The 13,980-nt window shown below is 44.4% G+C and overlaps 2 protein-coding genes across 2 annotated transcripts in view; one reads left to right on the top strand and one right to left on the bottom strand.

Moving 5' to 3' along the window:
• phf5a (PHD finger protein 5A) overlaps positions 1 to 5,263 on the bottom strand; it is a 32,622-nt gene extending 27,359 nt beyond the window's left edge. Inside the window, exon 1 of the mRNA XM_073034049.1 lies at positions 5,153 to 5,263. Within this exon, the coding sequence (XP_072890150.1) occupies positions 5,153 to 5,204 (52 nt within the window). The 5' untranslated portion in view covers positions 5,205 to 5,263. The remainder of the gene's footprint in view (positions 1 to 5,152) is intronic.
• A 324-nt stretch (positions 5,264 to 5,587) lies between these two features.
• The window catches only part of aco2 (aconitase 2, mitochondrial), a 69,522-nt gene continuing 61,129 nt past the window's right edge, over positions 5,588 to 13,980 (top strand). The window contains exons 1-2 of the mRNA XM_073033925.1: positions 5,588 to 5,678; positions 13,696 to 13,835. Of these exons, the coding sequence (XP_072890026.1) occupies positions 5,643 to 5,678; positions 13,696 to 13,835 (176 nt within the window). The 5' untranslated portion in view covers positions 5,588 to 5,642. The remainder of the gene's footprint in view (positions 5,679 to 13,695; positions 13,836 to 13,980) is intronic.

Genomic DNA, 13,980 nt, shown 5'->3' with positions numbered 1-13,980 from the left:
AGACAGAGATGGGGGACCTTCTGCCCAAAGTGCCAGTGGTGTAACAGGCAATAAGTTAGTAAGTAAACTCCTGTGTGGGAGCTTTTTGAAAATTATTGCCTCAATTTCAGACCATGGCAACTGCATATGCTGCTTTGACAGTATTATGCAATTAGCCTCAATGCCTGAAGCTGGGAATAGATCTGAACTTCGAATTTTTGATCAATACAACATACAATGATAAATCATAGGATTAGTTACTTTAGGGATCATGAAAATTCAGTCAATACTTCTAGCTTACTGTCTTTCAGACAGATCAAAACCAGTATGGACATCAAATCATTTCCTACCTTGTTCCATGCTTGGAGCTAAATAAAAAATATTAAATCTAAAACCGGAAAGCTCAATTACACTTGCATTTGCATCTTCGTGCGTGTGTGTGGAATTTTTTTGATTTCTGCTTTATGATGTGTGCAGACATGGTTGGACAGATTGCTAGCATCATTCATTTATTGACAAAAATGTTTAAAAGATAAAGGTCAAGAAGAGACTCTGGAAATAGATTTGTAAAGTTTAAAAAGGTACATTCATTTTCCAGGATCTAGGCATAATGGCTAAGGTCAGGATATTTTGTCCATCATTAATTTCACATGCAAAGGTGGCAGTAAGCCATCTTGCAGAATTCCTTTGGTGAAGGTATTTCAACGGTTTAATTTGGTAGCGTGGTTCAGGAATTGAGCCAAGCTACAAAGGAACCACCAATTTATTTTCAAATTGGATGGGAACCCAAGGTAGTGGTATTTCCATATTCTTTTTCCTCCTTGATAGTAGAGGTCAGGGGCTTGGGAGATGCTGTCATAAAACTCTGGGTGATAGATGCACTGCATTTTGGAGATGTTACACACTGCAAAGGGAGGCAGGGAGGAGATATATCTCTATCAAAGGAGGTGTAAGACAATCCTTCCCTCCGCTAGCTTGCAGGTCACCCTTGGGCAAGGTGTAGCACCTGCTTCACCTCACCCCCACTCCCCTTCCCATCAGGGTCACATGAAGCCAAGGGAGCAGGTGGTGGATGGTCATATGAGCAGCTGATGCAGATCACAAGTCCCCTTTGCCGGGGGGGGGGGGGGGGTTGGAACTCAGCAATCTTTCATGCTATTGCGCTAAGCTTTAGTAAGTAGACTCTTTCTTGTTGGAGACTGCTATTGCCTGACACTTACATGATTTGAAATGTCAAACACTTCTGTTTATTTGAATGTCATTAAAGTCTTATTGCACTTAGACCTTTCCATTTATGAATGGAACTGTTACTCGGCAAACATCCCCTTGTGATTTTGTAAATGAAAGGGCTGTAGATCACCGGGCCTAAGGCACTGCCTTGATGGACTCCTACACTGACCTCTTGGCAGTGAGATGAATGCCCTCTTGACAACCACAACCATCTTCCTGTGGGAGGTACGATTCGGGCGACTAAAGGCTGATTTATACTTGTGCGTACGGGCTACACTGCAGTACGCCATAACTCTGATTTTCACGTCTGCGTCACTCTACGCCGTAGCAAGCATGCGTTGGTGTGTGCCAAAACGCTAGCTGGCGGTGGGGTTTCTATGCCACCGAGAGAGACGTGGATGAGGAAATGCATTTCAAACATTTTCGCATGTTGGCAGGTAGATTTGACGATTTGGTTCATCTATTTCGCATCTGTGTACAGACATGGCAGAGAAGCAGCAACCAGAAATGCTTAGGAGGAAATGCGACGCTACCAAGCGGACTGATCACAGTTGTTGCGGTCTGCGTCACCACGACGCGCGAGTAACTTTTCTGGAGAGGTGCACATCACCCTACAGTGTAGGGTACGGAGTAGGTACGGTGTAGGGTACGCGTTGCCTACGGCGTCGATGCGACGCGCGAGTATAAATCAGCCTTAATGCTTGCCATGGTACTCATTCAGTGGTTTTACCAGGACACCTCGGCGCTAAATGCTTTGGTGTCAAGGGTAATCAACTCCCATCTCACCTCTGAAATCCAAATCTGCAATGAGGTCTGGGGAGGAGAGGTCCTGGCAAAGCAGACCACGCATTAGTGCGCAAAACACAAAATGCTGGAGGGTACTCGGGTCAGGCAATGTCCACGGAGGGAAATGGAGTCAACGTTTCTGGTCGAGAACCTTACTTGGACTGTCCAGTTCCCAGATGAAGAGTCTCAACTTGAAACAATGACTGTGCTTTTCCCTTCATAAATGCAGCCCGACCTGCCAAGTTCCTCCGGTGTTCTGTGTATTGCTCCAGATTCCAACATCTGGAGGTCCGTGTGTCTCCGAGGCATTGGTGAGCAAGTGCTACTTCATAGTAACGTCACTGCATCGTTGATAATTGACAGCAGTTTTCAATAATGATGGGCCAGTGCCGTAACTGTATTGGAATAACTTGTCTGAATTTGCAACAGGCTCTGCAGCACAGAAGAGATGCTGTTTCGATCAATAACCAGAGATGCAACATAATAGGTTTAGCAGTCGTTTATGTGTATGCTATTTCTTGATCAGATTCTGTTGCTATTTATTTTTTTCTCTCAACGTTCCTTTGTCTTAAGCCATATTTTAAATTCCTCCCAGTGGCCAAACATTTTAATTTCCATTTCCGTTCCGACGTGTCGGTCCACGGCCTTCACTTGTGCCGAGATGAGGCCACTCTCAGTATGGAGGAGCAACACCTTGTATTCCATCTGGGTAGCCTCCAACCTGATGGCACGAACATCCATTTCCCCTTCCGGTAAACAAATCCACCCTCCCCTATTCCCCACTCTGACCTTTTACTTCCCCCCTCACCCCACCCCCCAGGTTCCCTCCTCCTTCCCTTTCTCCAATGGTCCACTCTGCTCTCCTATCAAATTCCTTCTCCAGCCCCTGACCTTTCCCACCCACCTGGCTTCACCTATCGCCTTCGAGTTAGTCCTACTTCCCCTCACCCCCCCCTTTGTATTCAAGATTCAAATACACTTATTATCGAAGAATGCATGAATTATACAACCTTGAAGTTTACTTGCTCACAGGTGGTCACAAAGCAAAAAACCTGAAAGAACCCAATTAAAGAAAAAAAATAAAAATAAAAATAAAAGACCAACTCTTGATGCGCAAGAGAAAGGAAAAAAAGTATAAATCATGCAAACGAATGAACAACAGCGTTCCGATCCACAATTGAGTCCTCAGATCCGAAGCCCAGATTAGGCCCAAAGGCTCACTTATCGTATTAGCGGGCATGGAGCACAGCAGCCGGGGCAGTCTTCAAAGCCTCAGCACCATGGAGACGACCAGCCTGGAGAACGAGTGAAATCAGCTCTCGCCTCAAATCTGGACCAGCGTTTAAACAGCGGATCGTACCTCGCACGAGGACAGACACTGCTGCTGTGAAAGGCTCCAGGCCCAAACCACGCCACTCTCATAAGAACACAAGAAATAGGAACAGGAGTCGGCCATCTGGCCCATTGAGCCTGCTCCACCATTCGATAAGGTCATGGCTATTCTGACCATGGACTCATCTCCACCTACCCGTAACCCTTAATTCCCCTACTATGCAAATAACTATCCAACCTTGTCTTATTTACTGAAATAACCTCCACTGCTTCATTGGGCAGAGAATTTCACAGATTCCCCACAAAAAAGTAACTACATAAGCCCTTTAAATCAGCCTGGTGCCCTGAGCAATCCAACCTCACACCAGGGCCAGTTGAACGAGCATCAGAACTGAACACTCTGGCATCCATCCCCCTTCCTTCCCAGTGCTGAGGAAATGAATGAGGGCCTCGGCCTGAAATATTGACCATATATTCATTCATCTATTCCTCTCCATAAAAGCTGCCCGACCGACTGAGTTCCTCCAGCATTTTGTGTGCGTGATATTTTGAAATATTTTTACTTTGTAGAATGACTGCCATTGGGACATAGGAGATCATTCTGCCAATTATGTCAGTGCCATCTCTGGGATTTCAGAATCACTTCGAGATCTCCACTTCATTTTCTTTCTCTCATATGCTCATCAACTCCCTACTGACTTTATCATCCACCTACATTACAGCCAATTCACAGCAGTCAATTAACCTGCTAATCTGCATGATTTTGAGATGGGAGAAACGTAATAGCCCCTGCGGGGTACCTACATGGTCATAAGAACATGCAAACTCCAGTTCATCACAAACTGATAGATGAACCAATCCTCACAGAGGGATCAGAAGTGGAGAGAGTGAGCAACTTAAAGTTCCTGGGTGTCAGGATCTCTTGAGGATCTAACCTGGTCCCAAAATATCAATGCAGTTATAAAGAAGGCAAGACAGGCAGCTATACCTCATTAAGGGTTTGGGATTTGGTTTGTCAACTGAAACACTTGAAAACTCCTACAGATGTATCGCGGAGAGCGTTCTGATAAACCGCATCACTGACTGGTTTTGGGAGGAGGGGCTATACTGCACAGAATCGGAAGCAGCTGCAGAAAGTTGTAAAACTAGTCAGCTCCATCGTGGGCACTAGCGTCTGTAGTATCCGAGGTAGCTTCAAGGAGTGGTGCCTCAGAAAGGCAGTATCTATCATTAAGGACCCCCATCACCCAGGACATGCCCTCTTCTCATTGTTACCGTCAGGTTGGAGGTACAGAAGCTTGAAGGCACACACTCAGCGATTCAGGAACAGCTTCTTCCCCTCCGCCATCCGATTCCTAAATGGACATTGAATCCATGAACACTATCTCACTTTTATTAATTGCTTTGCACTACTTTTAATTTAACTATTTAATGTACATATATACTTACTGTAATTGATTTACTTATTGCTTTCCCTATGTTATCATGTATCGAATAATACTGTTGCTGCTAAGTTAACAAATTTCACGACAAAGGCCGGTGATATTAAACCAGACCTGATTTCACACCGGCAGCACATTAGGTCGGGGTTGAATCTGGGTTACTGGGGCTGTGAAGGGTGGCTTCTACCGGCTGTAACTCTAGTAAGTGCAGGTAGTGGACGGGGAACCGGACCAGCCGGCGGGAGGAGGGATGACGATACGGCGGAACTGTCCCCGACCCCACGTGCGCGGAGTCTGCTCTTCCAAGCCGCTCCCCAACTCCAAATACGACCCCTCAAAAACTTAGGGAGGGATCTTCTCAACAGTGTCGTCCACTAACTCACCAACGCCGGCCTGTTTCCGACAGAAAATTAAGTCCGGGTGATGCTTCGCCATCACGATTCCAACCGCCACTCGCCGCCGGAAGCACCCTCCGTCCTTTGCACTTTGACCTCTACTCTTATAATTTTTAAAAAGAAAATCAGAACAGAGGAGATAAATTTATAGTAAATCAATTTCCAAAAATAAAGTGACCACAGAAAGTGATTTTTAACAGAAATACGCGCTCCTAAACATATATCACTTACGGTGGCAGGACCTATTGTTGTAAAATTTTAAATAAATTTCAACTGCAGCAACGCGTCTCATTTGATGCTTAACCTAGACTTTATTTCACATAGTTAATTAAACAATGTTTTTTTTGAATTTAGTTTTCATTGGGACGAGTCCGCGATTATAAAGTCATATTTCTAATTTAGCGGCTAGGACCTGGGAGGGGTATTAAAGACGTCTCTGTGACGTCATATCCATGCGGCATCTTTGTCAGTGAACAAAATGGCGACGTACATCCTGACCGCTAGCAGGCTACAGGTAACGAGCGCGGTCGAACGGCGATCGGAAAAGGCTAGGGGTAGTTGCATGGCTGGGGGGGAATCATCTCACTAGTACCACTGCTCAGCTGATGTGCAAAGCCCTCCGCCACCATCTCCTGCTGACCTTTTACCACAGCGGCGGCGGTACCGGGTTACCAGTTCCTCCAACAGCCCAGATTGGAGCTGCTGGATTTCCATGGCAACAGTTCACCGGCCCGAACTCCTGCTTCGGGATTTCGGTAATTGAGGAGGATTAAAATTGCCAAAAGACATAATAAAAAAACGTGGGAAATGCCGGATCTTATTTTGCTCATAGGAGCCAAGGTGACAGCAAGGTTACACCAGAGCAGTTCCATTCTGCTGGAGACCGCCTAAAGTACAGCCTCCAATTAGTAACCACAGCACCTGGTTATCAATTGTACTTGCGGCTTGAGGAGACAATTTCACTCCGACATTTCGAAAAAGTAACGAAGTAATGGAAGCAATAAGATTACGAGTGTTGATATGTTTAGCTGCAAAACTGTCAACGCTTGACTATTACGTGAAAGCCCTTAACCTGTTTTCATTATAAACTGGAGAGCGTCGTGGCTCAACCCAGCATTTAATGTTGCCCTTGAGAAGGTGAACCACCTTAACCCGCTGCAATACTTTTGATAAAAGTCTCCCTGTTTGCTATTTGGGATAGAAAATGTAGCACTGATGATACGTTTCAAAATCAGTCTGGTGAGTGACACGTAGGGGCTTTGCAGAAAATGGTATTCCCATGCACTTGTTGCCCGTCCCTGTGAGAAAGGTCACGGGTATTGCAAACCTCGTGCAGGATTCCCTACAGATTAGCTGGCAGGTTGAGCTGGTGGTGAGGAAGGCAAATGCAATGTTGGTATTGATTTTGAGGGGACTGGAATATAAAAGCAAGAATGGAATGCTGAGGTTTTACAGGTGAGGCCGCACTTGGAGTATTGTGAGCGGTTTTGGGACCCTAAGAAAGGGCATGCTGGCATTAGAGAGGGTCCAGAGGAGGTTCACGAGAATGATTCTGGGAATGAATGTGTTAACATTTGAGGAGCGTTTGGTGGCTCTGGGCCTGTACCCACTTGGCATTTAGCAGAATGGGGGGGTGGGGGGGGTCTCTTTGAAACCTATCGAATGTTGAAAGGCCTAGATAGAGTAGATGTAGAGAGGATGTTTCCTGTAGTAGGGGAGTCTAGGACCAGAAGGCACAGCCTTGGAATCGAGGGCCTTCCATTTACAACAGGGATGAGGAATATCTTTAGCCAGAGGATAGTGAATCTGTGGAATTTGTTGCCCCAGGTGGCTGTGGAGGCCAAATCATGCTGTAGGTGATAATGGTGACCCTGATTGTTCTTGGCAAATTTTTCTGTGGAAGTATTTTGCCATCGCCTTCTGCTGGGCAATGTCTTTACAAGACGGGTGACCTCTAGCCATTATCAATGCTCTCCAGAGATTACCTGCCTGGTGTCAGTGGTTGCATTAACAGACTTCTGATATGCACCGGCTGCTCATATGACCATCCAACACCTGCTCCCATGGTTTCATGTGACCATGATCTGGGGGTCCAAACAGGTGCTACATCTTGCCGAAGGGTGACCTGCAGGCTAGCGGTGGGAAGGAGCAGATTACAATCCTTTGGTAGAGACGCGTCTCCACCCAGCCAGGTCCTTGGCAGTGGTTATATCAGGCAGTGGTTGGTAGGTTCTTGGTTAGTCATGGTTACAGAGAGAAGGCAGGAGAATGAGGCTGAGAGGGAAATGGATCAGCCACGAGCTGACTCTATGGTCCAAATGGCCTATGTCTTATGCCAGATTTCGGCAAGTTAGTGTTTTGAGCCATAATGTGCCTGTGCTTTAGGGACTGACTCTTTAGGGTAATTGGTGGAGTGGTTTATTGTTGATGCTTTCCGAAGCCACACTTACCCAGATTGCCATTAAGTTTTCCTCCTTTTAACAGATTCACATGCTGGAAAGGCTTTGTGCATCAGTAAATGATTGGGTCATTGTAGATCCATCTGTGACCTTTTCTTACAGCCAAGTGTTTTCTTTACTGATCAAATCAAGTCACTAATTATTCTCTTTAACCACCTCTCTCAGGAACTTGTCTGGCTTAAATTCTGGTGGTGATGTAGGATGACTGACATGTCATTATCAGTGTAATGGCAACATAGCAGTTAGTTACACGACTGGTAATCCAAGCCCTTGCTCGAATGATTCCAAGCCTGGAGTTACAATCCCGTCATGGCAGGAAGTGAAAATCAGTTAATAATCTGGAATAGTTTATATTAAAAAAGAACAATTCATTAATAATACACACATAACTATTGATTGTTGTTAAAACAAGCTCATTCAGGGGTGGAAATCCTGATGTGGCCTACTGTTGTTGAGTCTTAAAACTTCTCTTGAAATGGCTACCAAGCCACTGAGTATTTTAGTACAATGTAAATAAAGTGGAGTTCCTTTTGCTAAACCACAGTGATTAGGATTGTTCCAGGTAGTTTAAGAACCAAGTGGGTGAAGGAATGGCCCTGTACTTCCTGCCTGATGGTAGGTGCGAGAAGATGGTATGGCCCACATGGTGGGGATCTTTGACGATGGATGTTGCCTTCTGGAGACGTCACCTCCTGTAGGTACTACCAGTGGTAGAAAGGGTTGTACCCGTGATGCATTGGGCTGTTCACTGCTCTCTGCAGTTTCTTGCGTTCCTGCACATCTGATGCTTTCAAAAATCCATCTGTGCAAGTTGGTTAGAGTGTTCGCTGACGAGCTGAACCTCCTAAGAAAGATTCTGGCGTGCCTTCCTTGTGACTGCATTGATGTGCTGCGCCCCAGACGAGTTATCTGATACGTTAGCGCTGCTAACTCTCTTTGCCATGCATCTCCCAATGTAGGCTGGCACGTGTTTGCCCTCCTTCCATAAACACAAGAGAATTCTGCAGATGCTGGAAATCCAAAGCAACACACGCAAAATGCTGGAGGAACTCAGCAAGTCTGGTATGGAGGGGAATAGACATTCGACGTTTTGGGCTGAGGCCCTTCGGACCTGAATCCTTGACTATTTGTTCCCCTCCATAGAGATATGGTCCGTCAGCAGCAGCCTTATTGGCATCTGCACTATTGAGCTCTCGTGGAATACAGCATGTTTGAATTTAGAAACATCATTGCCATTTATTAGATCAAGTGTGGATGTTGTGCAAATCTTGCTGCTTCTGGCTAGGGGTGGAAAGGACAATTTGTAGAGCAAATCTCCAGGTGTAAGTTGGCTTCCTTCATATGTATCTGTTTTTTTTTCTAGAACAACTTTGACTAATTATAAAATATTCAATCTGTAAGTGTGTCTGTGGTTAGGTGTATTTTGATACACAGTAATTTTAGGATTGTTGTTCTTTCCCTGGATTAGAATCAGTATTTACATTATTTCTCTTCTGTTTTTTCCCTCTGCAACTTGATTTGTTATACAGAATAAAGAATGGTTCCCATGTTAAGGTGGCAGAGCATTTCCGATTTGGGTGTTTAAGAAGGCTTAAGGAATGCTTGCTTTTATCAGTCGAGGTATTGAGTTCAAAAGTCAAGAGGTTATGTTGCAACTTTATAAAACTCTGGTTTGGCTATGGTAATGTATTGCATTACTATGGGACAACCAGAACAGTATTGCACACGGTTCTGGTCGCCCCACTGTAGGAAGGATGCTGAGGCTTTGGAGAGGGTGCAGAAGAGGAATAAACTCTTCTTAGGCTTTCAGCCAGGTAGAGGTATCGATCTTAACCATCGTTTCGATGACAAACTCTGCCACCTTCCTCAGGGATGAGTAGCAGAGTTTGTTGTTGAAGCATCAGAAAAATTGATACCTGTACCCAAAAGGAGTTTATTCATTATATAGGCCAGGAAAGCCCTAGATCCTTTTTTAGTGCAGAAGAGATTTTATCAGGAGGCTGGACAAATGTGGTTGGTTTTCTTTGGAGTGGCAGAGGCTGAGGGGAGATCTGATTATGAGAGGCATAGATAGAAGAGATAGGAAGTATCTATTTTCCAGGGTTGAAATGTCTAATACCAGAGGGTGTACATTGAAGGTGAGAGGGGATAGGTTCAAGGGGAATGTGAGGGGTAAGTTTTTTACTGAAGAGAGTGATGGCTGAAATGAGCTGCCTGGTATGGTGGAAGAGGCAGTTACATTAAGGCTTTTAAGAGATAAATATGAGGAAGATGGAGGGTTTCATCTTTGTGGGTTTTTGATATACTTTTTAGCTATTTCAGTACAACATTGTGGCCCAGTGGGCCTGTTCCAGTGCTGTACTACCTCTGTTCTAAGTTGTTTTGTGTAAATTATAGCCTTGAATATGCACAATGTTCATTATGAGTCTCATAAATATTTTGTTGTTAAGCTCCTTGACTAAATGCCATACTACCTCTTCAGAATCTTAGTGCATGACCGTCTTTGCAGTAGAGGCCTTGTTACAAGCTGGGCGTGAGGCTGTAAACTAATAACTGAGGTGATTCCAAGGGCAGAGAGTAATGCAAGATTTTCCTCTCTCTCTCTCCCTCTCTCTGTCACGCTAACTCACTGCAGTTTTATAGATCGAGAAACCTGAACAACCTGGAGGTCAAATGTAACTGTTGTAATTATGTCTTTGCCTAAACTTTGTCCGATAACTTGTCTTTTTTCCCTTTGCCATTCAGTTGAATAGAGTATGTGAGCCTGGAATGTGAATGACAGAATAGGTCAGAGCTACTTGAAAGACTCACTGGGAGTTGAACTGGGTGTTGCGTGTAACTTTATATTCGATTTTCTAAAAAATTTTAATTTTTTTTTAGTGTTGAGAGTACCATTTTGATTTAATTTCTTTAAAATTGGTTAAAATGTTGGAAGCAATTCAAAATTTCTGAATTTAAAGACAAAATGTGGAAGCTGACTGCTCCCCGCCTTATTACAAAAAGTGGCTTTGGAGGTGGTCAGTAAAGCCCTTTGGTCTCAGGCGGTAAATTCCCATTATTTAAAAGTCTGTTTGCAGTGGATACTGTGAACATCAGCTTGCTTCTGCCTTCTGTCTGATATGACCTTGTGCCGAAGAAATGGTTCCATGGAAACTCCGCCTACTTTCCAACCCTGCCAAGGAAAGGAGACAGATTATAATCCATCTGATATATTCAGTGTGATCCACTGACGGACTCTTGATTTACCTAATGCTGCCTTGTCTCTGCTACCTTGCCTTAATTGTTAATGAGTAAAGCTAGAGACTGCATGCTGTTGTCTGGGGCCAAACAATCTGCTATAGGAAGTCAGCAGGTAGAAACAAAGGGATATTCATCAGCTTGTGACACAGAATGTTGATTGAGTCCAGATACTGAGATCTACGTTGGTGTTGGGAAGAAGGTTTATCAAAATCCTACTCTCTTTTTCTTCAGCACTTTCAATCTGGGATTGCTTGATTATGGGTGTCCTGGGTAGAGGCTGCATTCGTGGTTTATCGTGAGCTTCCCTAGGAAGTCAGTGGCAGTAAAATGTCGACTGCGTTTGGGTGACACTGGAGTCAGGCAGAATATCCAGGAATCAGGCCCTTTGGTCAATATTCAAGTTTTGAATATGTCAAGTTTTTCCACACTTTATCCACAGCTCAGCAAATTATATTTCCTCCACATGCCTATACTTGTTGAAAGCTCTGTTTGGATCTCTTTCCTGAAAGCAAAGTATTTAAAGGCCTCATTATTCCCTAATTCTCCTTATTCTTGGGCCCTTAGCTCCTCAGTGGAGCATCGATGACGCCCATCTCCGTCATCCTCTGAAGTCGATGGTGTTACGTAACCTCGTAACCAGGTAACTTACCAGCAAAGATAGCGGGATCAGCTGAGTCGGATGCTACTATTTTCAAATGTTTTATTCAAAAAGGGGCACAAACGTATGGTTAATACGAAACATTCAGATCATATACATCGTCAAAACTCAATCTAAAACACCGGTGTAATAATAATCATTCAAAACACAAGCTCGATCGTCGTCTAGGGGTAATGTAGATTTTATATCGTTCGCTGGATATCTAAAAGTCTTTTAGATCACGGCAGTTTCACTTAGTTGCCGGCGGAAGTGTCGCGTTGGTGCACTTTTGTTAGAAAGACAGAGAGAGGGATTTAAGAGTTTACCCGATTGGGTTTCCAACCTGGAGTAGTTCAGTTTGTCGGAGCCTAGTTGGGGAATGAACGCTCATCGGTGGCCTTCCCCTGTAGCTAGGCCTTCCCTCTACAGCCCCTCTTTTATCTGGACTGGCAGGGTTGTAGATGTCAATCAGGGTGGGGGGGTTTGAGGCGATCCTTCCCCCATCACCCATCTCACATTGCCCTGAGATTTTGCACGTAGGCCAATTCCTTATCCCACAAAGGTGTCTCCCAAGACAATGGCTATGTTGGAGGCTTTTGTCTTGTTGAGCGGCCAATCCACGTTCCAGACCGTAAGGCTCTCTCTCTCTCTGGCGAATCTCCCAAAGGAGGGGGCTGAGGTCATAACAATGGTATGGTTGGAGATCATCAATGCTTCGGTAACCCATTGCATCCACTGTACAGGGGACTGGCCTGTACAGCTTCACCAGAGCCCTGTTGGCTGGCCTTACCCATTTTCACCTCTCGTGATGGGGACGTAGGGTTGGACTTTGAGGGCCCATTATTCTCTTCGCAAGGAGGTAAAAAGAGAATTCTTCAAATTCCACATTTTTGTTTTTTTGACCATTATTTTGCCCCTGTGGTCAACCTTTCTGTATTCATCCTATCCAGGCACAAAAGGGTCTTGGTGACCTCAGTCAAATCTCCCTTCAGCCTTTGCCTTAATGTCGTTAGGCTCAATATCTCCAACCTAACCTTGAGCAGAGACAAAAAAAGTTATTTACATAAGACATGGGTGAATGAGTTGGCATTTCATGACGAAGAGACTACATAGTTATTCCACCAACTTTTAATTTTTGGAATGAAAAAAATCAAATTCACGAACTCTCTTCTTGGACTTGAATCATTTTTCTCGTATGGTCCAGTAATCCAATAGCTTTTACCTCTTGCAATAAAAGTGAATAAGCCACTTGCCTTCCTAATTGTGAGGTGTATCAATCTGTTAACTGATTTTTGTGTACAATGTCACTAGGTCCTCTGTAACAAAATACCTCATAAATACTGAGCTTTTCTGCTTTTTTTAACTCGTTTTGGAAGGTAGTAATGGCAAGACTGGATTTATTCTTTGCTATCTCCAGTTAGCTCTGCATATTGTTCTTGAATACTTGCCTACCATTTTTATCAAAGTTCAAAGTACATTCATTAACAAAGTATGTGTACATTATGCAACCTTAAGATTCTTTTTTTTATGGGCAGCCACAGAACAAAGAAACCCCAAAAGAGCCCATGAAATAAAGACGGTCGAGCACCCAATAAAAGTGATCAAATACCATTCAGAACTGAAATTAGCCAGGCAGTACTGCAGCCGGAGCAATTCACAGCCTCATTTCAGTGCAGAGATGAGTAAACGTTTTGGAACAGTGATCAGAACCAGGCAGAAGCTTTCCGCTCCTCGCTCTTGAACCGCTATGAGGCCTGGACCCCACCACCGCAATTTGGCCCAAATTTGACCTTTCCAATTAGGCCCAGGGCTTAAGTCATTCAAACATTGGGTCATTCCTTGCTCTCGGGCATGCCTCGATTCTGCATTGACCCCACCTCTGCCTGCACTTGCTGTGATCATGCCTCACCTCTGCTTGCCTCTCCACTGTTAATGGTGATAGTTATTAATAACATGCTATTAATAATGTATTTAGAAGTTTTCTTTGTGATGTTTGCCACTAATAAGTAGTCACTGGGCTTCACCAGTGCCACCTTAAACCAGAAACTGTTGAGTTGTAACACATTTGATGGAGCATCCATGGGACATTCATTGCCGGGTAAGATTGCAGCCTTAAACTCTTTGCAGACTTCGCAGTGCAATTGAAGGTGCATTTCTGTGGGCTGTTCATAATGTATTGTTTTCATATGTTGCAGCAAGCCCTGAACCATGGGGTCCGGAGGTATCACCTCTCCGCCGTGTGCCGGCGAGCCAAAATAGCCATGAGTCGCTTCGAGCCCAGCGAGTACATCAATTATGAGTTGCTGCGGAAAAATGTTGACATCGTTCACAAAAGGTAAAGAGGAAGTACCTTTAGACGTTTGAAGGGACTGGCTAGAATGTTAAGCTCCGACTGTGTGGATAACATGATGTGCTCAAGATGGAGAGAAGTGCTATCTAGAGCAAAAACACGGAATAGTCTATCAGCACCAAGTTGCCTT

The sequence above is a fragment of the Hemitrygon akajei genome, chromosome 31, assembly GCF_048418815.1.
Source record: "Hemitrygon akajei chromosome 31, sHemAka1.3, whole genome shotgun sequence".
Taxonomy (NCBI): Eukaryota; Metazoa; Chordata; class Chondrichthyes; order Myliobatiformes; family Dasyatidae; genus Hemitrygon; species Hemitrygon akajei.
Note: the sequence above shows the minus strand (reverse complement) of the source record. Positions and strands in the feature narration are given on the sequence as shown.